This window comes from Podarcis vaucheri, assembly GCF_965113315.1.
Source record: "Podarcis vaucheri genome assembly, chromosome: 2".
Classification (NCBI taxonomy): Eukaryota; Metazoa; Chordata; class Lepidosauria; order Squamata; family Lacertidae; genus Podarcis; species Podarcis vaucheri.
In genome coordinates, this window is record NC_138760.1 from 9,037,690 (window position 1) to 9,062,607 (window position 24,918).

Sequence of the window (24,918 nt, forward strand, 5' to 3'; positions counted from 1 at the left end):
GCCATTCCTCAACCATCCTCCTAGTATGGCATGTTTCTGCATTGCTGAATATTGCGGGAGATCAGTGTCTAAAGGAGAAAAATGGAAGAACTGGGCTATTCCTCTGTGCGTTCCTCTGCCAAAGGAGAGTTGGAAATGGGAGAAAGAACACCATCTAAGGGTTGATACATGACCAGCTCATGCAATGGCACCCATATAAATTGCAGTACTGGGAGAGGACGTGGCACGTATATCATGACTTGCTATATGTATTCAGAATCCTGATTTCGCAACATGCAGGTGCAAATAATGGTACTGGATGCAGAGTTCAGCATCCTCAATGCTCTAAGCTTTCATAAATCCCAATGCTTAAGGGGGTGAGGTTAGTGTGAAAGTTGAATTGTGAGAAACCAGGAAAGGTGGGGGCAGGGCAGCCCTCTGAAGGAGCGTCTCCACCTCCATCGTTCTACCCGGACACTGAGGTCCAGCACCGAGGGCCTTCTGGCGGTTCCCTCACTGCGAGAAGCCAAGTTACAGGGAACCAGGCAGAGGGCCTTCTCGGTAGTGGCGCCCTCCCTGTGGACCGCCCTCCCACCAGATGTCAAAGAGAACAACAAATACTAGACTTTTAGAAGACATCTGAAGGCAGCCTTGTTTAGGGAAGCTTTTAATGTTTGATGTATCATAGTATTTTAATATTCTTTTGGAAGCCGCCCAGAGTGGCTGGGGAAGCCCAGCCAGATGGGCGGGGTATAAATAATAATTAATTATTATTATTATTATTATTATTATTATTATTATTATTATTATTATATTGCCATGTGGACTTCCCTGCCCTTCACTATGGTTAAATAAGCTGAACAAGTTGTGCCAAATAAGTGTGTTAATTTTGTGTGCTTTATACTGGTTGCACAATTCAGCTTTTCTTGATGCAGGCTGTTTAAACACCAGAGCAGGTCGCACAGGTCCATTTTATTCAGGTGCACTTTTGTGCACACTCATCCGCACACAAGCACTTTCATTCAACTCTTTCTCTGCATTTCCCTTCCAGATTTTAATGGGTGGTGCTTGATGGCATGCATTTTCACTTTGTCTTGGTGTCCACTCCCCTTAACTAATATTTCCCCAGCCTCCATGAGTTTCTGGAAACCTGAGGTCCATTGTGAGCATGCGCCCAGGTATTTATCTACATGTGTGCAAGGCCAAATTTTTAAAAATTATTTTTGAGAAATGTTTTTTGATATATCAGACTTGCAAAAAGCAACAGAACATAGGTCAACAATGTGGCCCCCACAGACACACATGTGCCCTCAGAGTAAGTAAGTTAATTTTTATTTATACCTCGCCCTCCCCAGCCAAGACCAGACTCAGGGCGGCTAACATCAAATATCAAATACATTAAAACACAAACAATTGATTAAAATGCAGCTTAAAAATTAGAATCAGGATAAAATCAAATGATTGCCCATGAATTACAACCATAGGGGTCGGGAACCTCAAGTATTTATCAGGGCCAGCTATCCATGTTGGTCCCACATGAGCCGATAAAAGGGCCAAAGAGGTAACTTACAGAGTCCCATAGAGGGGTGGGGGTCAAACTGGGCCCAGACCGAAGACCAGGTGGAGCAACTCTGTCTTGCAGGCCCCGTGGAAAGATGTCAAGTCCCGCAAGGCCCTGGTCTCCTGCGATAATAATAATAATAATAATAATAATTTATTATTTGTACCCCGCCCATCTGGCTGGGTTTCCCCAGCCACTCTGGGCGGCTTCCACAGAAACCAAAAAAACATTAAAATATCATACATTAAAAGCTTCCCTGAATAGGGCCGCCTTAAGATGTTTTCTGAATGTCAGGTAGTTTTCCATCACCTTGACATCCGATAGAGTGTTCCACCAGGCTGGCTCCAGAGCCGAAAAAGCCTTGGCCCTGGTTGAGGCCTCTTTAACCTCCTTGTGGCCCAGGACCTCCAAGATATTATTATTTGCGGACTGTAAGGTCCTCTGTGGGGCATACCAGGAGGGGTGGTCCCGTAGGTTCGAGGGTCCTAGGCCATATAGGGCTTTAAAGGTTAAAACCAGCACCTTAAACCTGACCCTGTACTCCACCAGGAGCCAGTGCAGCTGGTATAGCACTGGATGAATGTGGTCCTGCAGCAAGGACCCCATAAGGAGCCTCGTAGCGGCATTCTGCACCCGCTGGAGTTTCTGGGTCAGCTTCAAGGGCAGTCCCATGTAGACACCTTTCCTGACACCTGCAGGGACCTGTCCCCCTGCCTTTCCCTCTGCTGAACAGAACCTCTTTTGGCCAATATACAGTGGTGCCTCGCAAGACGAAAAGAATCCGTTCTGTGATTCTCTTCGTCTAGCGGTTTTTCCGTCTTGCGAAGCAAGCCCATTGAAGGATTAGTGGATTAGCGCTATTAGCGGCTTTTAGTGGCTTATCTGCTGATCGGATCAGCTGATAAGCGGCTTAGCGGCTTAGAAAAAGGGGGGGAGGGGGGAAAACCAGCAGGAACTCGCAAGACATTGTCGTCTTGCGAAGCAAGCCCATAGGAAATTCGTTTTGCGAAGCACCTCCAAAACGGAAAACTCTTTCATCTAGCGAGTTTTCCGTCTTGCGAGGCATTCGTCTTGCGGGGCACCACAGTAAGACATTTTTTCTCCAGTATAACAAAATAGTTTCAAGGCTAATTGCAGCCTGGGGTGATATGGGGTTGGGGGTTGCAGCTCAGGTGAGGAGCGTTGGGCACACATGTGGTGTCCACATCAGTATCTCCGGCTTGCAGATATCTTCACGGGCCCACAAAGGTTGTATGTGGAAAGATCTTGGCCACTTGGGTGAGCAACGCTAGATAATACGGTGCTGTGTTAAGTGCTGTGTGGATCTTCCATTTTAAATCCAGATGGTTGCAGAAAAGCAACGCCTCCTCAGTGCTAAAGGGCTCTGAGCACTGAAGCAACGTATGCTTTGCAGTCAAGCATGTTGAAGATATAAGCGTTTGAGGGGATTTAAGAGCAGCTCCTCCCTACAAAGAGAGGTTGCCACTGCTGCTCTCATCATACCCAGCCCCCTGTTTTGCAGGTTTCTGATCAGCTTGTGCATGGCAACAGTTTTTAAAGGAGAGCTGGCAGCACCAAAGGATTAAGACTGTCCTTATAGGCAGATTACTCTTGGCACCGTTTGTTGTGTATACACATGAAACACAACGGTGGATCTGGGTGTTAGGAGTATAGGCCAATGAGTAACATGTCTTTGCTCTGCACATTTCCTTAGCCACCGCAATGCACCTTCAGTCCTTTCCCTTCAACTCTAAACATTCCTAAATAGCCGCCCAGCGTGCCATTTAGCTCCCCTCTCTGCAACAGTCCTTGTCAAATAATTCCCAATTCTGCAAAACATGACTATTTGAAACAAACAAACCGCAATGTTTGGTATGAATGTAACGCAGAATGTAGATTTTTCTCATTTGCAAAATGTCCAATGTTAGGGTCAGAAATCCGGTCCTGCAACTGCAAGATGGGTTTGCAGAGCAAGCAGAATGATTGGCGTGTAGCCTAGCCTGGGGAGAGGGGAGCAGGAGGAATGTTTCTATTTTATACACAGTTTCACTGCCTCCTAATTCCATTGTGCTGGCTGTATGTGTGCATATGTGTGTGTGTGAATGTTCAGAAGATGAGTGAGGGAGGCATGGAGCTATAAATAGTATATTCAAAGAGGAGTTTTTTTTAAAAAAAAGCTGCTTGGTTTGTTGGAAAAGGGGGAGGTGAAGGGTTAAAGGGATAATTTGCACCCATATCTCCCAGCAGGATTAGAGATCAGTCATATTAAAGAGAAAAGAACCTTCCATTCCGTCAGAAAGAAAATGGAGAGTACAAGTTGGAAGACCTACAAAAACGATAAGAAAGCTCACTAGCTTGCTTCCATTTTGGCTAGTGGCCACCTGAGAGCCCATTTCATTCTTCCTGGGTGCCCTGTTCCTGCTGTCTTGCTTTCACCCTTTGGGGAAGAAAATGTTTCCCTTTCCAAGGTGCCAGAGTGACAAGGAGGTGATGCTGGTGATTACATCCCCAAACAAGTTGCTCTGCAATGCTTTTCTGTGGCTACAGCATGCATGTTCTGTTCCACTGTGAAGTCAGGAGCTTGCCAGCGCCAGCATTTCCCCCCTGGCTTTTGGCAAACATTCGCATTCCCTGCTTTAATTTGAGCCCTGAATCATTCATATCTCCATGACACTGGTAAGTGTCTTGATAGCGCATCTGCACACCCGTCCTCGTTGGTATATAGATATGTGGCTTGAGAGGCAGCGACAGGATGGAGGAAAGTCAGCTCCCAGTCAGGAATTGCATTGCAGCGGCATCGTGAGTCAGGGGCTGAGGGAAATTAGCAGATGTAGCGACAAGAACCCACCTCTAGAATGACATGCCGATCGGCACTTGAGAAATGAAGTGAACCAGCTGTGCCTGTGCTTTATATAAAGGCTGATTCACGCAACTTGAGGGGAAGGGGCACTGGTTCAGTCCCTGACAGCAGCTCTCCTGGGCTGGCTGGGGGAATTCTCCGCCTGACAACACGGCTGCCAGTGCTGACAATATTGAGCAAGATGACCAATGGTCAGATGTGGAATAAGGCAGCTTCTTACTGGGGAGCTTCTGTGTGACTGGCCCTGCAAGCGCTTGGAAGGAGACAGCCAGGGCCAACCCGAGAGATTTTGTTGCCTGAGGCATTGTGCCCAAGGCCAACCAAGTGATTTTGGCACCTGTGGCGGGAAACCCCGTGAGTCCCTCTCCCTGGGAGTGAAAACACCATCGTAATTTGTTAAATACCATATTTTTTGCTCTATAAGACTCACTTTTTCCCTCCTAAAAAGTAAGGGGGAATGTGTGTGCGTCTTATGGAGCGAATGCAGGCTGCGCAGCTATCCCAGAAGCCAGAACAGCAAGAGGGATCGCTGCTTTCACTGCGCGGAGATCCCTCTTGCTGTTCTGGCTTCTGAGATTCAGAATATATTTTTTCTTGTTTTCCTCCTCCAAAAACTAGGTGCGTCTTGTGGTCTGGTGCATCTTATAGAGTGAAAAATACGGTAATTAAGAGTTTGCTTTGTTTTCATAAAACCCCAAACCAATAGCTTGAAGCAACCACCTTCTGCTGTCTGGCGATAGGGCCAACCCTGGAGACAGCTCAAAATCATGGTGCCACTTCCAGGTTCAACCCAACGTGCCAAAGTTTTTCCAGAACATGGTGTAATGTGTTATATTACTATTTGGGTTTCCTGTAACACTCACTAAATGTGGGTTATTATCCCCAAAGTGACAGTGAGCAAGCCAAGCAAGCTATGCTTCTGGAGCCTATGGGCTGCTTCATACATCATGTTCTCCAGGACTGAACAAAACATTCTGTGGCAGATCCTAGTCTAGGAACCTGGTTTGATGCAGAGCAGCAGGAGAACTTTTTTTTGGGGGGGAGTGGGGGCTCCCTCAATTTGGAATGGAGAAGCAACAGCGGGAGATGATGATTAACCCTTTCCTACCTGCCATTTCTCTCCTGCTCTCCCTCAGCTGTATTTCTGCCAGTTGTAGCTAACATAGATCTGGGAACTCTAGTTGGGGGAAACAGGAAAAGAGCAGGCCTAGGATGGGTTCTCCTTTCTAAACTGCCATCTCTGACACTTTACAGGTGATCAGCAGTAACCCTGGTCGGCCACCAAATTTCTAGTTCACCCAAACACAAAGGAATGAGGCAAGCACATTTTGCCAACATGTATGTGTATTATATATGGACCCTCATGAATGAACTAGGGTTAGCTTCAGCTCCCTGCTGTGTACACTCAGTTGCAAATCCTAAGTAACCAGTACCTGTTGAAAGCATTTCAAGTACCGAGTCTTCTTTTTGTGGGGTTTTTTTTTTTTTGTGTGTGTGTGTGTGTGTAGAATAATGCCTTACTTTTGTACAGTACAAAGATCCCCATCATTCTGCATGTTAAAACTGTGCCTTCAAGGTTATAGGGAAAGAAATTAGTTCACAACCACACTGTGCATTTAAAACATTCTTATACAGTGGTCCCTCGCAAGACGAAAAGAATCCGTTCTGTGATTCTCTTCATCTAGCGGTTTTTTCGTCTTGCGAAGCAAGCCCATTGACGGATTAGCGGATTAGCGCTATTAGTGGCTTTTAGCGGCTTTTAGCGGCTTATCTGCTGATCGGATCAGCTGATAAGCGGCTTAGCGGCTTAGAAAAAGGGGGGAGGGGAAAAACCAGCAGGAACTCGCAAGACATTGTCGTCTTGCGAAGCAAGCCCATAGGAAATTCGTTTTGCGAAGCACCTCCAAAACGGAAAACTCTTTCGTCTAGCGAGTTTTCCGTCTTGCGAGGCATTCGTCTTGCAGGGCACCACTGTACAACTTTAACAGTCATGGCTCCCACCACCAACAAGAATCCTGGGGAATGTAGTTTGTTAAGGGTGCTGGGAACTGCAGCTCAGTAACGGGTCTCCTGGCAACTCTCAAGCAGTCTTAACAAACAACACTTCCCAAGATTCTTTGGCAGGAGCCATGGCTGTTTAAAGTGGTGTAAGAGTATTTTCAATGTACGGTGTGGATGTGATTTAGCTCTTTTCAGCAGGGCTGAAAATTGTCAGACCCAGTAAGAAGTGCCAAGGTACCCATTCAATATTACAATACAGATTACGCTTAATCTCTAATCCTCTGTTGTAATCACAACCGGTGGTGCGATGTGTACTTATGGTATGAAGTGGGAATTGGTGATTGGGTAAGCATGAAATTAATGGGGAGTAGCCATCAGTGGTTAAATATTATTATTTTTGAAAAGGCTCCCTGAAAACCACACCCACTGACCTAGAATCCCTGCCCACTGATTCCAGATCTGGGTGGGTGGACACTTACTAGTAAGAGAACTGTACTCTGTGCAGGTTTGAAGGTGCTCTTCCCATTAGAGTTTTGGCAGTACATAAATTAGCAAATAAGGACAGCTGTACTCTTCGTTCCAGATCCTGGCATTGAAAAACAGGTTGCTAGGCTGAATCTTGCCTCTTGTTAAGGCCTGATATCCATTAATTTGGGCTACAAGGGCATGTGATTCAATTGAATCAAATGAGCCTCAACTGGCTTAAAATCGCATCCTTTGATTTCGTTGGGATGCGGATTGGGCAGTAAGCTGTCACATCCCTCAGCTGCCTGCTGAAACTAATGGCTGCCTTGGAACAAAGAGCTACTTTGAAAAGGGCCAAGAGTCCCCAGGTTCAGCTGTGGATTTTTAGTGCTGGTGCCAATGCAGCCCACAGGATTCGGAGGATGCCTCTTTCAGGCAGCCCCTCCCAGCTAGCCCTGGCATTAAAGAAAGAGATGGGAGCAGCTGGATCTGTGAGAGCTGCTGGGATTTTGTTTGCAAGGCTTTGTGGGCCCGCATGAGCCGCTTGGATGCCTGGGCTTGTAAGCTTGCAAAGCACACCTGCTGACCAGCAAAAGGTATTCCCTAACAAGGGCTTGCGACGGGAAACCCTACAGTTATCCTTTTGAGCTTTCAGCCAGGGCTGCTGGATTTCCATTTCAAATTAGCGCTATACAAAGTGCTTGTTCCGGAAAACCTTCCTGTGAAGTGATGAGGTTCAAAAATATAGGATGCCCATTATGACATTGGGATGATTATATGTCGCATTTACAATACACCAAGAGCTTTACAGCGCTTTTTATGCCCTCCAAAACATCGTGGGGAGGCAGGGATGTAAGGAGGCAGCGGTTTCTGTCCGGTCCTGCGTCCGTTTGTCGCAATCAGCGGTTTCCAGTCTGCTACAGTTTGACGGCGGCTGAAACCTACACTATTTGCTTTGCTATTCCCTGCGGCCAAAACTAAAGTAATTAATGGTGTAATTAATTTCAATGCATTTCAGCTGTAGCTTTCCCCTCCCAAAGCTGCCGTTTCCAGTGCCCTTAAGAAATTACAGTTTCCAGGATTCTTTGGGGGGAGCCATGGGCATCTCCTCCCTCTGTGGGGCCCCTGCACCCCCTGAAATTGGCTCTGGTGCGGCCCTAGAACAGAGTGTGAGGGGATCATTCTGCCTGGCAAGTCGCAATGCTTATGCCAATGGAACATTCATCATAGCATGACATTGAATTCCACCCGTCTCTAGAGGAAGTTCAGTATTGCACTAATGGCAGCCATGGACCAAGTAGTATCCCTAATTTCTTGGAGTATCCTATATAGGAACTCAAAGCTTCCTCCCCATACCATTATTCCCCCACCTGCTAGGACTTGTGCTTGCACTATATCAGCCTGCCCCCTGTCCAACTCTCAGCAACTCATAAGTGTTTATTGTGTATGCCCAATATAGAGGACATGGGAACCATTGGTGGAAATATATGTTGTTTGATGTTCCTCTACACCCAAGTAAGCAGAATAAATGCCCTCCTTTTTGTATTATTTATTATATGTATATTATATACCGCCTTCATCGTAAGATCTCAGGGTGGTTCACAAGATAAAACTACATTGTATGTCTCTGAAAAGAGCTAGAAAATCCAAGAAAGTGTAAATTGGCCCTTGCGACAGATCCTCAGTGGAAATGAATACATCAGATTGCGCTTATTACAGTCAGTGGAATAGAATTGCCATCTGCTATAATCTGGCTCCCACCTTCCCATCCTAGAATGAAGTGAAGCCTAAACTACATCTGTTAAAAGCCACCCACCCAATCTCCAGCCAGTGAAACTGATACAGCTTCACTGTGAAAATAAAAAAATTCCTTCCAGTAGCACCTTAAAGACCAACTAAGTTAGTTCTTGGTATGAGCTTTCGTGTGCATGCACACTTCTTCAGATACACATTTTGACTATGGCAGACCAACACGGCTACCTATCTGTAGCTTCACTGTGGTCAGGTTAGGGAGGTCACTTGTGTATCGGCACAAAAGAGGACATGGGTCTGGATATGTTAATTTAGTTGCACAGATATACATTTAGAAGCAATCACTTTAATTGAGATCAAAATAGAATGCATCTCACCATAGTGGGGAAGGCTGGGATCGAGTTATTTGTATGGCTGCTCAGTCAGTTTCTCCAGGTGCTGCCAACTGACTGTTGAGGGGCAATTATGAAAGCCCTCGCTGGTCTCCCTTTCTCATGTTCTTTATCTTCAAACTGGACTTGGACCAGAAGGCCCTCCTCTGACAGCCCTTCAAACAGAGAATGGTCCTCTGTAAAGAAGGACGCATGGGTTTGCTAAATTATTCATTTATGTAATTGTTTTAGAGGAATCTCTGGTGTAATCTCAGTTACTCTACTGGTACATCTCTCTCTCCTTTTTGCAGTTTAAAGGAAGGAGATTCCCTGCAATTGTAGCTGCCTCTTATCCTTTCCATGAGCCTATCTCAGCCTTTCTTTTGGGGTATTCATAATCTTTCCAGCCATAGGAGCCAACTCCTAGGGACCAAAACCCCTTCACTCCCCCAATAAAATATCTGAGCCCAAGTCGATGGGCATTGTCATTCAAATGGTATGCATGAGCTATGTCTTGTGATTGATTATCTGGGGTGGGGTTTACCTGCCCCCCCCCAATATTTTATTCAAGTTGGTACTCTCGTTTCCAGCCCCTTCCCCACCACCACTCTTGCACATCCTTCCTCCTTTGATGAACTTGGAATTGAGGTACATTTGACTGTTCCCATTAATGCTGATTTCACTGCTTAGTTTAATTATTCCTGCTGTTTTCCTACATTTTCAGAGCTTTGGTTGCTATAACAACAAAATGTAGGGATTTAAAAAAAAATCAAAGACATATTTTTGTTAGCTTCTCTGACTCAGAAAGAAGCAGTCGGATTTGACAAGGATAGGAGTGATGGAAATAACCAAGATAAAGCGTGACTGGCAGGGAGCTCTTTGCAGAGTGGCTATTTGTTTGCTTGCTATTTATTTATTTCATGGCTTATTTATTTATTTATTTATTTATTCATTTAGTAACTCCCAGTTAAGATTTAAAAAGGGTTTCTCATATTGTGTTTCATAGTTCCATCTGCAGTCTACAGACTGGGATTTCAAAAGGTTCCAGTTAGCAGCACACAAAGTGCTCGTGAAAAATCTGGCTTGTCGTGAAACAAAAAGGGCCGCTGAATGCTAGTCACAGTCTGGTTCATACGGAACAATCTGTTGCTTCCCAGTAAATGTGGTTCAGTGTATTGGCTTGTTTGTCTTAGTTAGCTGAGGACTAAGCACAGGGTGGGTCCTCTCAGATCAAGATCTGGAGGCTCTGAAGAAGGCCCAAGATTAGGACCGACAATTTCTGTGTCGCCAAAGCAGAGGAAATGCATTGTTTAAAAAAGGACGCAGATTTGCATAAGATGTGTATACAGTATATTATATGCATAGACATCCATTTAGAAATACTATAACTTAAACAGAAGTACAATACATCTCATTATAGTGGGAAAGACTTTGACCAAGTGACCGCTGGACCTGTTTGGTCTGCTACCCAGGTGCCAAACTGTTGACAGGCAACTTCAAGCTAACTTCCTTGGAATCTTTATCTTTGAATTAGACTCAGACTGGGACGGCTTTTCAAAGAGAGGGCACTTTCAAATGTAACGCTGTCCACTGTAAAGCGGGACACATAGCCACCTTATGAGGCAATGGCCAGGAGGCTGACATGAACAAATTGGCTTGAAGTAGCCAGCCATTGTGAAGAAAGGAGTGGCTTGCTCTGAGGAGGCTCCTTCAGTTGTCTCTCATGAGAGACTGTCAGCAATGTCTAGGCAACACGATGACCATATACATACCTGTCAGGGGTTCAGGAGCAGAGGCGAGGGCAAGGGAGGAAACAGAGAGCGAGGAGGAGGAGGCAGAAGGAAAGATGAGTGATGACGACGACCCGAGATCTCCGAGTCTTTCCAGTGAATCAGAAGATTCACAGAAAGGAGCACCAGTGGCCAGGGCAAGGGGGGAGCCTAGGGGGACACCCCAGGAAGATAGAGCCAGAGGGGACTCAGAGGGGAGCAGTTGGAAATCGGGACCAGCATCACCGCCAGAGAGCAGGGAAGAGGAAGGGCGCCAGGGATCAAGCGCTGGCAGCTCACAACAGGAGGGAGGGCACGAGTCAGGAGTGGCCACACCTCCATCAGGGAGCGAAGAAACGGTCAGACGGAAAGTGGAAGGTTGGGCGCGCGCGCCAAGTTCAAATGCACAGGAAAGTGACGCAGTAGGCAGCCCGGAGAGGGAGCCAGGTCCTAAAGCCCGGCGCAAGGAGACAGAAGGGTCCGGGGGGTCGGCGTCGGAGGAGTCCCGGAGGGAGGAGACCCCGGGGGGCAGAGGGACCCAGAGGAGAACAGTCAGGCGGAAAAGGTGGAGCAGGGCTAGGATATTAAGTTGGTGCGCAAGGGGCGGAGACTCAGACGGAGCTTCGCCGATCTAACCATAAGACGTAGAGTTGCACGCAGCAGCTTGAGAATGGGAACTGTAACTCAATAAAGACTTTTACTTAATGATCACTGGCTAGCGTGAGCTAGGATCGGGGAGCAACTCTGACAATACGTAATAGACAATCTTTATAGAATTCCTTCAAATCATAAAAAGTTCAGAATGAAATCTTTAGTCTCAAAGTCTCTGAAAATCTTTAAAGGAATCGAGGTACCAAACTTTGTACAGTGGAAGACAAACTGTGAAGCTTTGTGTATTCAACAATGATGTCAAACACTGAACAGTAATTCCGGATATTGACTACTGTTTCGTAGAATTCTTCATCAACGTGGTGGGTGGATATAGTATTCTTCATCAACCCATCTTATTTCGAATGAATCTATATAAATGAAAATATCAAATGCTGTGGAGCAGTGCTCCTGTAATAATGTAGTCACTGCTCATGAGAGACTGGCATGGTTTCAATACTAAAGTGGTACCTCGGTTTTCAAATGTAATCCATTCTGGAAAACCGTTCGAGTTCTGAAACGTTCGAAAACCAAGGCGCGATTTCCCAGCCAACAGGACTCAACAGCCGACAGGATCCTGCACTCAGCCAAAGCCGCCTCGGAAGTTCGACTTCCGAGGCGCGTTCGAAAACGGAAGCATTTACTTCCAGGTTTATGGCGTTCGAAAACTGAAACGTTCATCAATGGAGATGTTCAAAAACCGAGGTACCACTGTATTTTAAATTGTTATAACCCACCCTGGGACCTTAAGGTGAAGCATGTGTAATAAATTAAAATAATAAAAGAAGGGATGGTAGTTTGGTTGTTTGGTTGGTTGGTATCACAGTGGTGGGTAAGATTGAACTAGGTCTTGGTGTTATATTCCACAGACAGGCCTCAATGGCTGCACTACACTTGTGGCGATAACAGCAATGACATGTATCCCAGGGCTGTTATGAGCATGTAGAGTTTTTAAGAAGAAGTATTGATGATGACGACGACATGATAACCTGTTTTAAAGACATCACACTGACTTGTACCCTCCAGTAGCACCTTAAAGACCAACTAACTTAGTTGGTCTTTAAGGTGCTACTGGAAGGATTTTTTTTTATTTTGACTATGGCAGACCAACACGGCTACCTATCTGTGACTTGTACCCTGTTACAGTTTCAGTGATGGTCAGTCACTGGAGACTTACAGCTATGGCAGGAAGACAGCAACACTCCCCCTTTGTTTGCCTCTCAGCAATTAGTACTCTGGGGGACCCAGCTTCTGTACATTAAAAAAGGAATTAGGATTCTTTGAGGTTAAAAATTGAGTCTTCTTAGTTTGCACTGTACAGTGCAAAAACAGACCTGCATAGCCACCTAGCAGGAGAAAGCTGGATGCATCCAATAATAGTGGTCAGCCAAGACAATGACCCTGCAGGTGTCTGTAAGGACTCCTTCCTTATCATAGGAAGAATCCCCATAATGGTGAAGTGAAACCATCTCCAAAACCCTTTTGACCGTCTCAATAACAATGGGCATTATATAAGGGTTGGATCCTGAGCTTGTCCCAGAAAAGGGAAATTACATTTAGGAATCTTGATTCCATAATTAGTGTCACTGTGATCACTGAGACTGCAATTTGTTTTAAACAATTTTTAATATTGTGGGGTTTTTTATTGCTGCAAACTTCCATGCAACCTTACAGTAAAAGGTGGCTAAGAAACTGAAATTATTGTGATTATTATGATTATCCTTTTATGCCCTAGTGGATTCAGTAGGACATTTCAACAAGCGTTTCAATATCTTTATCCCATCCTGCATGTAAATGGGAATGGTTTTTAATGGTTTCAATGGTGGATTTTTAAAGATGTTTTTAATTGTATTGTTTTATTGCTCATGTGTTTCCTGCCCTGAGTTCCTTTGGGTGGGGTGGTGGGATATACATTTCATAAATAATGGTTAGGATTGTGCTGTAAATCAGATGCTTTTGAGAGGAAAACTCAGACTGAGTTCAAAGGGAAGGCACAGAATAGGTGGGAATCTTCCACGTGCATTTGGGAACAAAGGAAAATACAATCCATTCAGAATGGCACAACCTTTTAAACCCTCGTACAAGTTTTACAATCAAGATGGTTACAAAGATTAATACACAATTATTAATATGGATGTGACGAAGAAAACCTAGGGATGAGGACATGTCTGACCCTGTGCAAGTGCTGACACAGAGATTTCGCATGCAATTCCACTGGTCTGTGTGCAAACTCTACAGCCTAGTTACTTATACATACCTACTGCCTCGGGGTGCAATGGAGATTGTGTGAATTTCTTCTGCGTTGGTGCACTGCTGTTGCTGAACTGACGGGTGGATTTCTGTCTATGCAGATATGATATACGTCCTTGCAGACCTGAGCCCAGTTCTCTGTGTCTGGGTATTAATTTCACATGTAGGGGAGATAATTTGGTCTCGGAATGACCATGTCTCTACCACTCATTGTGCACACCTGCTCTTAAAAGCAGCACGGGTCTTTCATGTGGGTGCTTGCAAGTGAAACCTTTCTATAGCAGCACAGCACGGCAGCTTGTGACCCAGGTAAGAGAACTGTGGCGATTATGTGCTGTGATGTAAGTACAGTTGGCTAGAAATGCTCCCTCAGCACTTTGGAAAGGAAGCAGCCAGTGCTGAATGTGCTGCTTTCTGAATATGAATCATTTTCAACGGTGCCGTCAGTTGGGATATTTAGGTGCAATTAGCATTAATTGGTCCTTTGCTGGCAACATCAGAATGCTGGCTGGACCAGCACATTGAGAAGCTCTTTGAGGGGGGTGCACACATGTATTCTTAGAGAGGCAGTGGTATGGAGGGAAGGCTGCTGGGTGTACTTAGGACACATTGTACCAGATGTCTGGCAGGAGAGGAGATAATAAATTTTTTTTAAAGTAATATTTATTGAACAATCAAAAGCTTCAAAATTTAAACATAAAATACAAAAGCCAAAAAAACTACAAAAATAAGAAAATACAAAACAAAACACATAAAAGTACACAATAAAGAACAGTTAACAGAATAGAAGGAAAAAAAGAAAAAACACCAAAAAACAAAACAGAAAAAAGATTAGTATTTTCATATCTTATATTTCATTCACTAGTTTCTTGACCTCCTCACACCTCCCTTTTTGTATTCCAGTTCAGATATTTAGTTCAGCAAATCCTTACCCTCTGTCATTTATCCTTACTCAACATCTTAACTTATAATAAATATATATTTTCCACCATTATCAATCCATATTTACATATTCTTGTTAATCTTTTAACCAACACCACTTGTTTTCAATCCAACATCCCTTTAACATTCATTAGTTTTACAGTATTTCTGTAGATAGTCTTTAAATTTTTTCCATTCTTCTTCCACCGTCTCTTCTCCCTGGTCTCGGATTCTGCCAGTCATTTCTGCCAATTCCATGTACTCTATCACCTTCATCTGCCATTCTTCCAAGGTGGGTAAATCTTGTGTCTTCCAAAGAGGAGATAATAATAATAATAATAATAATAATAATAATAATAATAATAATAATAATTTGTTATTTGTACCCCACCCATCTGGCTGGGTTTCCCCAGCCACTCTGGGCGGCTTCCACAGAGACCAAAAATACACTAAAATGTCACACATTAAAAACTTCCCTGATGTCTTCTGAATGTCAGGTAGTTGTTTATCTCTTTGACATCTGAAGGGCGGGCGCCACTACCGAGAAGGCCCTCTGTCTGGTTCCCTGTAACCTCACTTCTCGCAATGATGGAACCGCCAGAAGGCCCTCAGAGCTGGACCTCGGTGTCCGGGCTGAACGATGGGGGTGGAGACGCTCCTTCAGGTATACAGGACCAAGGCCGTTTAGGGCTTTAAAGGTCAACACCAACACTTTGAATTGTGCTCGGAAATGTACTGGGAGGGACCCTCAAGGTACCCTGGTCCCAAGCCATGAAGGCCTTTGAACAAAACCACGGTAGTGGCACCTTCCCTGTGGAACGCCCTCCCACCAGATGTCAAAGAGAACAACAACTACCAGGCTTTTAGAAGACATCTGAAGGCAGCCCTGTTTCAGGAAGCTTTTAATGTTTGATGTATTGTAGTATTTTAATATTCTTTTGGAAGCCGCCCAGAGTGGCTGGTGAAGCTCAGCCAGATGGGCGGGGTATAAATAATAAATATTATTATTATTATTATTATTATTATTATTATTATTATAACTTTCAACTGGGCCTGGAAATGGACTGGAGGCCAGCGTAGTTCACAAAGAGCCAGTGTCCTATAATTGAAACACCAGCAAATTTTGGCCACCTTGTATTGACAGCAGGCTGCTTTTTGACACCTGGAATTATGACGCAACATACCCCAATCCCCCCTCCCCCACATTAAGACAATGGGTGAAGAGGCATTAGTGATTGAATGAAATTAGAAGGTGGCAAATTACTCTAGATCATCTGTGTGTGAAGCATTTAGTCAAGGCAATTCTTCCCCCTCCCCCTTGAAATAATATTTTCCCCCAGCAAACCCTTTCTTCAATTGCCATAGAATTACCAGGTCTGCGGTACTTGCTGTCACATAACCTGACCTCCTTCATCTCCACTGCCAACCACAGTTTGATTCTGCCTTCACATTTGTCCCTGTACTGTACCACACTAATTCACTTGACCCGTTCGGGCACGATGATGTTTATGCCAATTTTGGCAAAAGTGGTCAGTTTTGCAACTTCCCCCATGCGTGTTGAGATTATGTCTCAAATATGTTCTAGGTCAATTAGCATCTCAACACCCTTTTAGGACATAGGGAGCTGTGATCTTGCTACATGTTAAAAAGATTTGCCAGCACATTCACAAAGCTGGCTGCCATGCTAAAAATAACCCAGTGCCATAGTTTCATCATCCAATGGACATGAATAACAAGCAGCCCTTAGATCTGATGGGCAACACCAGTGGCTCATCATCTTGGGATGATGGGAGCTTTAGCTGCACAATACCTGGAGTGTCACAGTTTGCCACCCATCTTTGATTTCATACTTACTGGGCAGAGATTCTCTGTGCTCTGTGCCATTCCTAACCTTGGGGTTGAATGTATGAACCTCAAGGACTGCCTCTCCCCACACGAACCACCTTCATCAAAGCCCTTCTCCTTGTATCTCAGCTGAGGAAGATGGGAAGGGTGGCCACATGAGAACTGTCCTTCCCGGTGGTGCCCCCACCCCAATTTGTGGAATGCTTTCCCTTGGGAAATGTGCCTGGTGCCATCATGGTCTGTTTTTTAGGCACCAGACTAAGACATTGCTATTTACCCAGGCTTTTAATAGTTAAATCGGCCTCTGCTGTGGTGCTCATGTTTTAGTGGGGTGGGATAGGACTTGTCCTTCTTCTTGTGCTGTTGGATGAGCGTTTTAAAGAATTTTGTATTTACATATTTTGCCATTTTTTTATTTTTATCTGTATTTTGTTAAGTTGCTTTGAGACTACACACACACACACATATACACACACATACACACTCAACAAATGTAAATTTAATAATAATAATTGATGTGCTTTTTTAAATAAACAACAACAACCCAGAAGCATATGACCGAAACCGGTGCAGCAGTCACTCCTGCTTGATTAAGTCATAGGCATGTCCTCTGTGGAAATGAATGGGAGGAGCAGTTGATGGAGGTGCGGGTGGGTGGTGGCCGGGCCAGAAAGGCAGGCTTGTTAAGACAATTGCAGCCACCTGTAACTCCACCTGCAGCCTCACCTTAACATCGTTTCCCTTCTCGAATTACCTGGATGCTTATCCCACAGCAGGTGGGGATTTGAGCACATTAGCCGCATCATCCCCCTAAGCCTCCAGATGTTGCGCCTTCCCAGCTGGGTCGCCAGATGACCTTGTCCGTTGGGGCAGACTAAGGAAGCCAATCAGCGCGGGCTAATTTTAGTCCCACGACATGTAACATCTGCGGGTGGTGGTGGTGGAGGCGGCTGTTTTATCCCCCCCCATGCGCCAGCGCCGGAAGGGTGCCTGATGAATCCCTGAGCCAGGCAATCTCTCAGGTCTTGTGCGCGCGCGTGCGCGGGGCTAGATTCCATGCGATCCAGTCCGGGATTTCCACGTGCCCCTGCAGAAATCCTTCACTTCTTGGCTTGTGCATTCCCAATGTGAGAATTCTCAGGATCTGCCTTCCCACCCCGTTTTAATTCTCCTCTCTCTCATTCTCCCCCCGCCTGTAACTCCGTAGGCTACAGCAAATGGCCGTAGCTTCTTCCTCTTTCCCCCTCCTTCGGAAACCGTCGGTGAAGGGGTTTGGCGTCGCCGCCGCCGCTGCTGCCACAGCTCTGCTTTTTTGATTTCCACGATCCCACCCGCCCACCAGCACCTTGATCTCCGCATTCCGGCTCGCCACCAGCCGCTGCTGTCGCCCAGGCAGGCGCAAGAGCACCTCGCCAAACGCGCGCCCAGAACCTCGCCAAAGAGGCATTAGTAGAAGCCAGAAGGAAGGCGGCGGAGGGGGGGTGGCAGCGGCGAAGAAGAAGAAGGAGGAAGGCTCGGGAGGAGGGCATTGGCGCAGCGGAGCGGGTGGGGGGGGAGCGGGAAGAGGCGGCCTCCTGGTACGCGAGCGCGGATTTCCAGCCAGGACCCGGGGGCAGCGGCGGGAAGGCGGAGATGCGCCCTTGGAGGCGGGCTGCGAGCGCCAAGACCCGGCGGGGGAGCAGCCGAGCTGCTGGCGCCTTGCCCGAGCCGTGAGGTCCGCGCCGAGGGGCGGCCGAGGTTGCGGCAAGACCGCGAAGGGGGATCCGCTCGCCGATTCGCGCCCCCCGCCCGCCCGCCTCTGAACCCGCCCGCGCTCCGGCTCGTCTGCATGGGAACAGCCACCCGTCTCCTCGTGCCGCCCTGCCTTGCGCAGCCTGCTCGCGAGAAGCGCGCACCCCGCCTCGGCTTGGGCGATCGCCTCCGGTGAGCGACCCAGGACCAGCCCCCCTCCGCCGCCCCTTCTTCCTCCTCCTCCTTGGGCGGAAGATGCGCGCCTGTCCGCCCGCCGCTGCGCTGCGGAGGAGCAGGTAAGGGCTCCCCGGGATCGCCGTGCTTGGGAGATGCCCAGTCGAGCTGCCCTTTGTGCGCGGGGGCGCTAGGGGTCCGCGGCGGCGGCGGCGGGCAACCGGTGCCATCCAAAGGGGGCGGCGGCGGCGGCAGCAACAGCAGCAGGAGCGTGTGGCCCATGTTGGTTAGCGGCGTGGCCGCCGCCGGCGGTTCCCGCAGAGACTCATGAGCAGAGGGGCGACCCTGCAGCGCCGGACCACCTACCTGATCTCGCTGACCCTGGTCAAGCTCGAGTCGGTGCAGCAGCAAGAAGGCGACGACAAGGCGGGCGCCGGCGATGGGGGCGTCGTGCCCGACGGCAGGGACGGCGGCCCCGCGCGAGTCTCGTCGCCCTGCGCGGCGGATCCCTCCGGGCTGAAGGACCGCAAGGAAGCCGAGGAAGCGGCGGCCGCCAAGCTCAAGAGGCAGGAGCGCATCTTCCACCGGCAGGATGCGCTCTGGATCAGCACCAGCAGCGCCAGCACGTCCGACTACCTGCTGCAGCTCTCGCCCAGCAGCCCCGGGACGCCCAGCTCGTCCCCGTCCCCAGATGGCACAGGGCGGCCGGGCTCCGTGTGGACACCGCCCAGGGGCAGCGCGGGCCGAGGGAGCCCGTGGGACCCCAAGGCCAAAGCCGCCATGAGCCCAGAAGGAAGACCCCTTGCGCCAAAGCCCGAAGGGCTGGGGTCTTTGGGTGCTCCGGCGGTGCCCCCCAAACCTGAGCTCCCAGTGCCCCCCAAGCCGGCGACAGCTGCACTCTCCAAATCTGAACCAGCTGTGCCCTTTGTAGCCCCGCCTTTGGCCCCCAAACCTGAACTGGCTGTGCCCTTTGTCGCCCCACCTCTGGCTCCCAAACCTGAGCCGCCTGTTCCTTCTATAGCCCCGACTGTCCCCCCCAAACCTGAGCTGCCTCCAGCTGTTCTCTTTTCGCCCACCGCTCCTAAGGTTGAGGCTGCCATTCCTCCAGCTGCAACTGCCAAGCCTGAAGTAACTGTGGTTTCTGCAGCTCCAGCTGTGGCTCCAAAACCCAAAGCCATTTTGGTCCCCATCGTTCCCCCCATTCCCCCCAAGCCAGAGGTGATTCCAATCCCCCCCAAGGCTGGGCTGAAGGAGACCTTGGGGGTGCCTGGGGACGAGTCGCCAGTTCCAACGCCCACCACTGCCAGTTGCTCCTCCAGTGCTGCAGCGCCAGGGCGCCGAATGTTGGTGAGCCACGCCAGCTGGGGTGGCCCGGAGCCTGGGACCCTGGAAATGAGTGTGGGCCGGGTGGGTGGATCTTCTTTCTCACACTCGGGAGCCTCCTCTCCTCACCCGGCCGCTGGGAACCGCCGCCTTCGCCTGGCCACCAATAAGCCTTTCAAGACAGTGACCACCAGCGGGGCCAAGGTGAGTGCTGAGCCAAAGGCTGGCAAAGGGGGCCACAAGGGGGCCACCCCCAACCGCCTGTCGTGGCCCGAGAGCGAAGTCAAGGGACGCATGAAGGTAGCTGTCAAGGGCAGTGGGGAGACGGTCCCCAGAGGGGGATCCCGGGCAAAACTATCCCCTCACAAGAACAAAAGCAAGACTCTGGACAACAGTGACCTCAACCATGGCCCGGGCAGTCTGGCCTCTTCTGGCTCCTGCTCCTCAGAGGCAGCTGTGGGGCTGAAGAGAGGCCGGGAGGGTGGTCGGGCCTCTACCCGGGACCGTAAAATGCTCAAGTTCATCAGCGGCATCTTCACCAAGAGCCCGGCATCCACTCCCACCCACCCTGGACCCGGCTGGAGCCTTAGCCATAAGGAACTGCTCAGCGTCGAACTGGCCAAGGGTGAATTGCCCAGTAAGTACAGTGGCCTAAGAGGCCCAGCCTCTCTCTGAATGGAAGGGATGGGTTGAGGTGTTGAGGATGGAGGGTTGACTGTGGAACATGGGAGATGGGCTTGAGGACCGAATGTGTTTCATTACTGGCTTGGAAGATGTTGGCACCAATAAATTTGCCTTGGGATGTGACGATGGGAATGCTAGGCTGGTTTCTTTCCAGCAAGGACTTCCAGAATGAAAAATTGGCATGGAGCAGCCACAGATCTGTATGGGCCTCTGCTCAACTTCTTCTATAGCAAGGCTGAGGAACATGTGGCCCTCTAGATTTTGCCAGGCTCTACCTCCCATCATCCTTGGCCCATTGGGTGTGCCGGTCCGGCTGATGGGGTCCTGGAGTCAAACAACACCTAGAGGGCCTCAGGTTCCCTATACCTGCTCTGTAGAGTCGCCTCTGTAGATTTCACTCCAAAGATATATGTCTGGGCTGAGTGGGCCCTCAAGACCATTGGTGGGTGTACCCTGCGAGATAAACGTGGAATTTCTCTGGAAAGGAGATTCTGGACTGCTTAGCTTTGTTGCCACGGTGATGGGTAGGTGATGGCAGCCAATGAGTATGTACTCAAAAATGGAACAGTTCACTTAGGTGAGGAGGGGTGAGCCCAGGTATGTGCCGCTGCAGCAGCTCCTCAAACTGTGTGTGTGTGTGTGTGATGGGATTCACAACCTCAATATCTCCCTTATGGTGGAATGTGACAAAAATGATATTATCACTATTGGGTGTCTGCGGAGGCTGGTAAGGAGGCTTTCTCCAGTGGCTTTTTCCACTATGTGGTCAACAAGCCAGATGCTGAAGGGGGTAACATTTAGGGTGGATCTCAGTCCTGAGGATGGCTTGGAACTACCGCTGTAGTGGTGCAGGTTGTGAAGCCATTCAAGAAGCAAAATCCCTGGGCTAGCTGTTGACGAATTTTCAAATGCAAGAACGTTCTGCTTCCCGTATATTTTCTCCCCCCGCCCCCATTACATGTTACGTGCCAAAGCCTTGTTGTAATGAATGGTTGTGATTTAGGGATTACCTAGGAGGTGCTCGGCTAACTCTGAAAGGGGTGGTGGTATCTCTGCATCCTCTACAGCACAACGAATTGGACCCCACCAAAGCAGAAGCAGTAAGTGCAGGAGCGTAATCAACCTCTGCAGCAAATGGTTCTCTTGCTCACTGTGCTGAACAAGAACTCTGCTGATTTTACAGGTTGCTTCATGAGTATTGGATGGGAGGCAGGTGTGGTGTGTGCACATACCTGTGTGTGTGTGGAATGGATTCTTAGAGTTCTATAAAATATAATTAAGTAGAGATACTGGCAATTGTGTTTGACAGTGTATGGGGAGCTGGGTACCTCTTTTTGCCCTTTCCTACCAGGCAAGAGATAACAGCATCCAACAAAATCTAACAGGCAACAAGAATTTAAAAATATACAGTGGTACCTCGGGTTAAGTACTTAATGGAAGTACTTAATGGAGTACTTAATGGAAGTACTATGGAAGCCGCCCAGAGTGGCTGCGGAAACCCAGCCAGATGGGCGGGGTACAAATAATAAATTATTATTATTATTATTATTATTATTATTATTATTATTATTATTTCGTTCCGGAGGTCCGTTCTTAACCTGAAAATGTACTTAACCTGAAGCACCACTTTAGCTAATGGGGCCTCCTGCTGCTGCCGCGCCGCCGGAGCACGATTTCTGTTCTCATCCTGAAGCAAAGTTCTTAACCCAAGGTACTATTTCTGGGTTAGCGGAGTCTGTAATCTGAAGCGTATGTAATCTGAAGCGTATGTAACCCGAGGTACCACTGTAATAGAAAGTAAAGATGGGGCGACTGTTGTTACTGTTTTCAGAAAATTCAGACTCCATTCCATATGGATGTGAATGGTGGGACACAGCTATATGGTGTTGTGGAAGTTTTAATAGAAACCGGTATGTGTTCTGCGTGATTATTTGATACCTGTTGTGGATTTTGACCTGAGAATCTCAGTTGTGCATGCGCCTGTCTCTTTCTATTTTTAAAAAGCAGGTTGCTATCCCTCGTGGTTGTGAAGATAAGTTTCATGTTGTCCAGTGTACTTCAACGGAAAGCTCCATTGTACAAGAGGCAGAGTCTCTTGCCTGTCTCTCTGATTTCTGTCGTGGTCTCCAGTTGCATTCTTCTCCCGTTGTCCTTCTGTTCCTTTAAGGAAGGGGCCATAGCGCAGCAGTAGAAGTCGCAGTTTCAATCCCGGCATCTCCAGCCAGTAGGTTCAGGTAGCAAATGACTGGGGAAGACTTCTGCCTGAGTCCCTGGAGAGCATCTTCCTCTAATCAACCTCTTCCAACATGGTTCTCTCTAGGTAGTATGGACTCTCAAACTCCCATCAGCCTGGTTGTTAAGATTGATGGGCATTGTAGTCCAAGATATCTAGAGAGCACCAGCTTGGGAAAGGCTGGCGCAGGCATTACTGTGGAAACTGTGAAAACTGGCACACAGCTCAGTATCATGTTTGACAGATTAATTTATGTCAGCATAAGGTAAAGGTAAAGGTACCCCTGCCCGAACGGGCCAGTCTTGACAGACTGTGGGGTTTGTGCGCCCATCTCACATTTATTGGCCGGGGGCCAGCGCTGTCCGGGGACACTTCCGGGTCACGTGGCCAGCGTGACATCGCTGCTCTGGCGAGCCAGAGCCGCACACGGAACGCCGTTTACCTTCCCGCTGGTAAGCGGTACCTATTTATCTACTTGCACCCGGGGGTGCTTTCGAACTGCTAGGTGGGCAGGCGCTGGGACCAAACAGCGGGAGCGCACCCCGCCGCGGGGATTCGAACCGCCGACCTTTCGATCTGCAAGCCCTAGGCGTTGAGGCTTTAGCCCACAGCGCCACCCGCGTCCCACTTATGTCAGCATGCATCTATATTAATGTACAATTAATGTTCCAGTTCTCTTGGTGCAGAGCTTAGGCTTTTAATTTGGGGTGGGGTGGAATAATGAAGTTCACAACAAAGATATCTCCATCAGTTGGTGATCAAAAGATTCTACCTGCTTAGGAGTCTTTCTTCGGTATATCCATTGGTTGCCTAAGGATGGATCACTATTCCCATTTCTGGGTAGTTTTAAAAAATGTCTTCTCTATTCCTGCCACCCTCAAAAGACCAGATTATGGTCTTAATGGCTTCTTTGCAGCCCTTCAAAGTCTAGTTGTTCTTCTGATTTTGATGTGTTCCCATTGTGGGAGGGTTGGGAGACCTTCTAGCCAGAAGGACTGCTCTTCTAATTGCTCTCTGAAGTGAGAGGTTAATTGCAGTGGAAAGTTTTAGATTAAAGGGTATATTTTAGAAGGCAGGAATTAGTCGTCGTCCCCCATCAGCTAAGGCAAGTCCTTGTTCCCACTGTGCTGTTAACAGGAAACACCCCTGCAAATTTATATGGTACTGTGTGAAGAACTGATCCTTTCCCTTCTCCAAGGTCATATTTCTGCATTCAGCTCCCCTTGGCAACTGATAGCTTCTGGTAATTAGGAGAACATTGAGGGATAGAAGGAGGTTGTAGCTAGCTGACCCCAGTCTCCCAAAAGAGCTCAGCATGATCCTCTGTGGACAGACACATGCACCAGAGACTTATAGCTGGTTTAGTAGTCATTTCCTCTTCCTAGGAACCCTGTGAGCTATAAATCCTATGAAGGGAGCTAAGGGGAGTTCTCTTATCAGAGAATTCTTAGCACTCATGCCAAACTGCATTCTGGGGGTTCTCTGCAGGAATCTAGATTTGCATGGTAGGAGTGTTTTGAGTGAAGAGCGGTTTCTGTAAAGAATAAACAAGGAATGGGAGACGCAATGAAATTTGAGAACCTGACAGCATACCCTCCTCCCAATTTCAAGAAAATGACCTGCTAACCATATGCACATAGATTTTGAAAAATGTCTAGAAATGCATATAACATGCCTCTTGCATTACACATGTGTGTTGAGGCTACAATGAATGGTGCCTGTTGTGAGCCTGGCAGTCCCCATTAACAAAGGGGATGAGCCCAAATCAGAAAGAAGAATTGTTCATCCTGCACATGAAGGCAGGGTGAAAGTGCCCCTCTCTCTTTTGGTTAGTGGTTTATCTTTCTGGTTTAGTGCTGAAGCTGGAGCTGAGCAGAAGCCACCATTCTTAGGGAGAGCTGTAGGCTTCATTCGGAATGTGCAACTTAAAAAATAAAATAAAATGTATATGCTGTCCATCCAAAAGTGCTCAGAGCAGCCAACAGTTAAAACCCTGCAATCAATATGTTTGAGATTGAGGCCTTACTATGCTGAATGCTGACCCTCTCTACTAAGTATTATGGCCTACCAGGTGCTTGATAAGTTCCCCTGCTCTGGCAGTTTCTGGGATCTTCCAGATATCCTTCTGATTGTGGATTCATGATTATTTGTGCTCATGATGGTACGCAGGAGCTTACATGCAAGCCTGATTTCAATATTTTCTGCCCTTGCAAAGGTTTTGGGATGGACACATTGCTTTGTTTTCATTTGACACATGTCTTACAACTTCCAGCTGAAATGCTGTTAATAGTTCAGGTTGCTTGCTGTTCTGCTTTGGCCAAGGGACCTTTGTCCGTGTGCCCCCTATAGTT

At 47.7% G+C, this 24,918-nt stretch overlaps 1 protein-coding gene across 3 annotated transcripts in view; it reads left to right on the top strand.

Annotated features, from left to right (window-relative positions):
- The window catches only part of AGAP2 (ArfGAP with GTPase domain, ankyrin repeat and PH domain 2), a 122,188-nt gene that overhangs the window by 31,605 nt on the left and 65,665 nt on the right, over positions 1–24,918 (top strand). For 2 of the 3 annotated variants that reach the window (XM_082205378.1, XM_082205379.1), the window contains exon 1: positions 18,541–20,287. The exons of the other annotated variant lie outside the window; for it this stretch is intronic. In XM_082205378.1, the coding sequence (XP_082061504.1) occupies positions 18,655–20,287 (1,633 nt within the window). In that variant the 5' untranslated portion in view covers positions 18,541–18,654. Of the gene's footprint in view, positions 1–18,540; positions 20,288–24,918 lie in introns of those variants that run through there. 3 annotated transcript variants of the gene reach the window in all.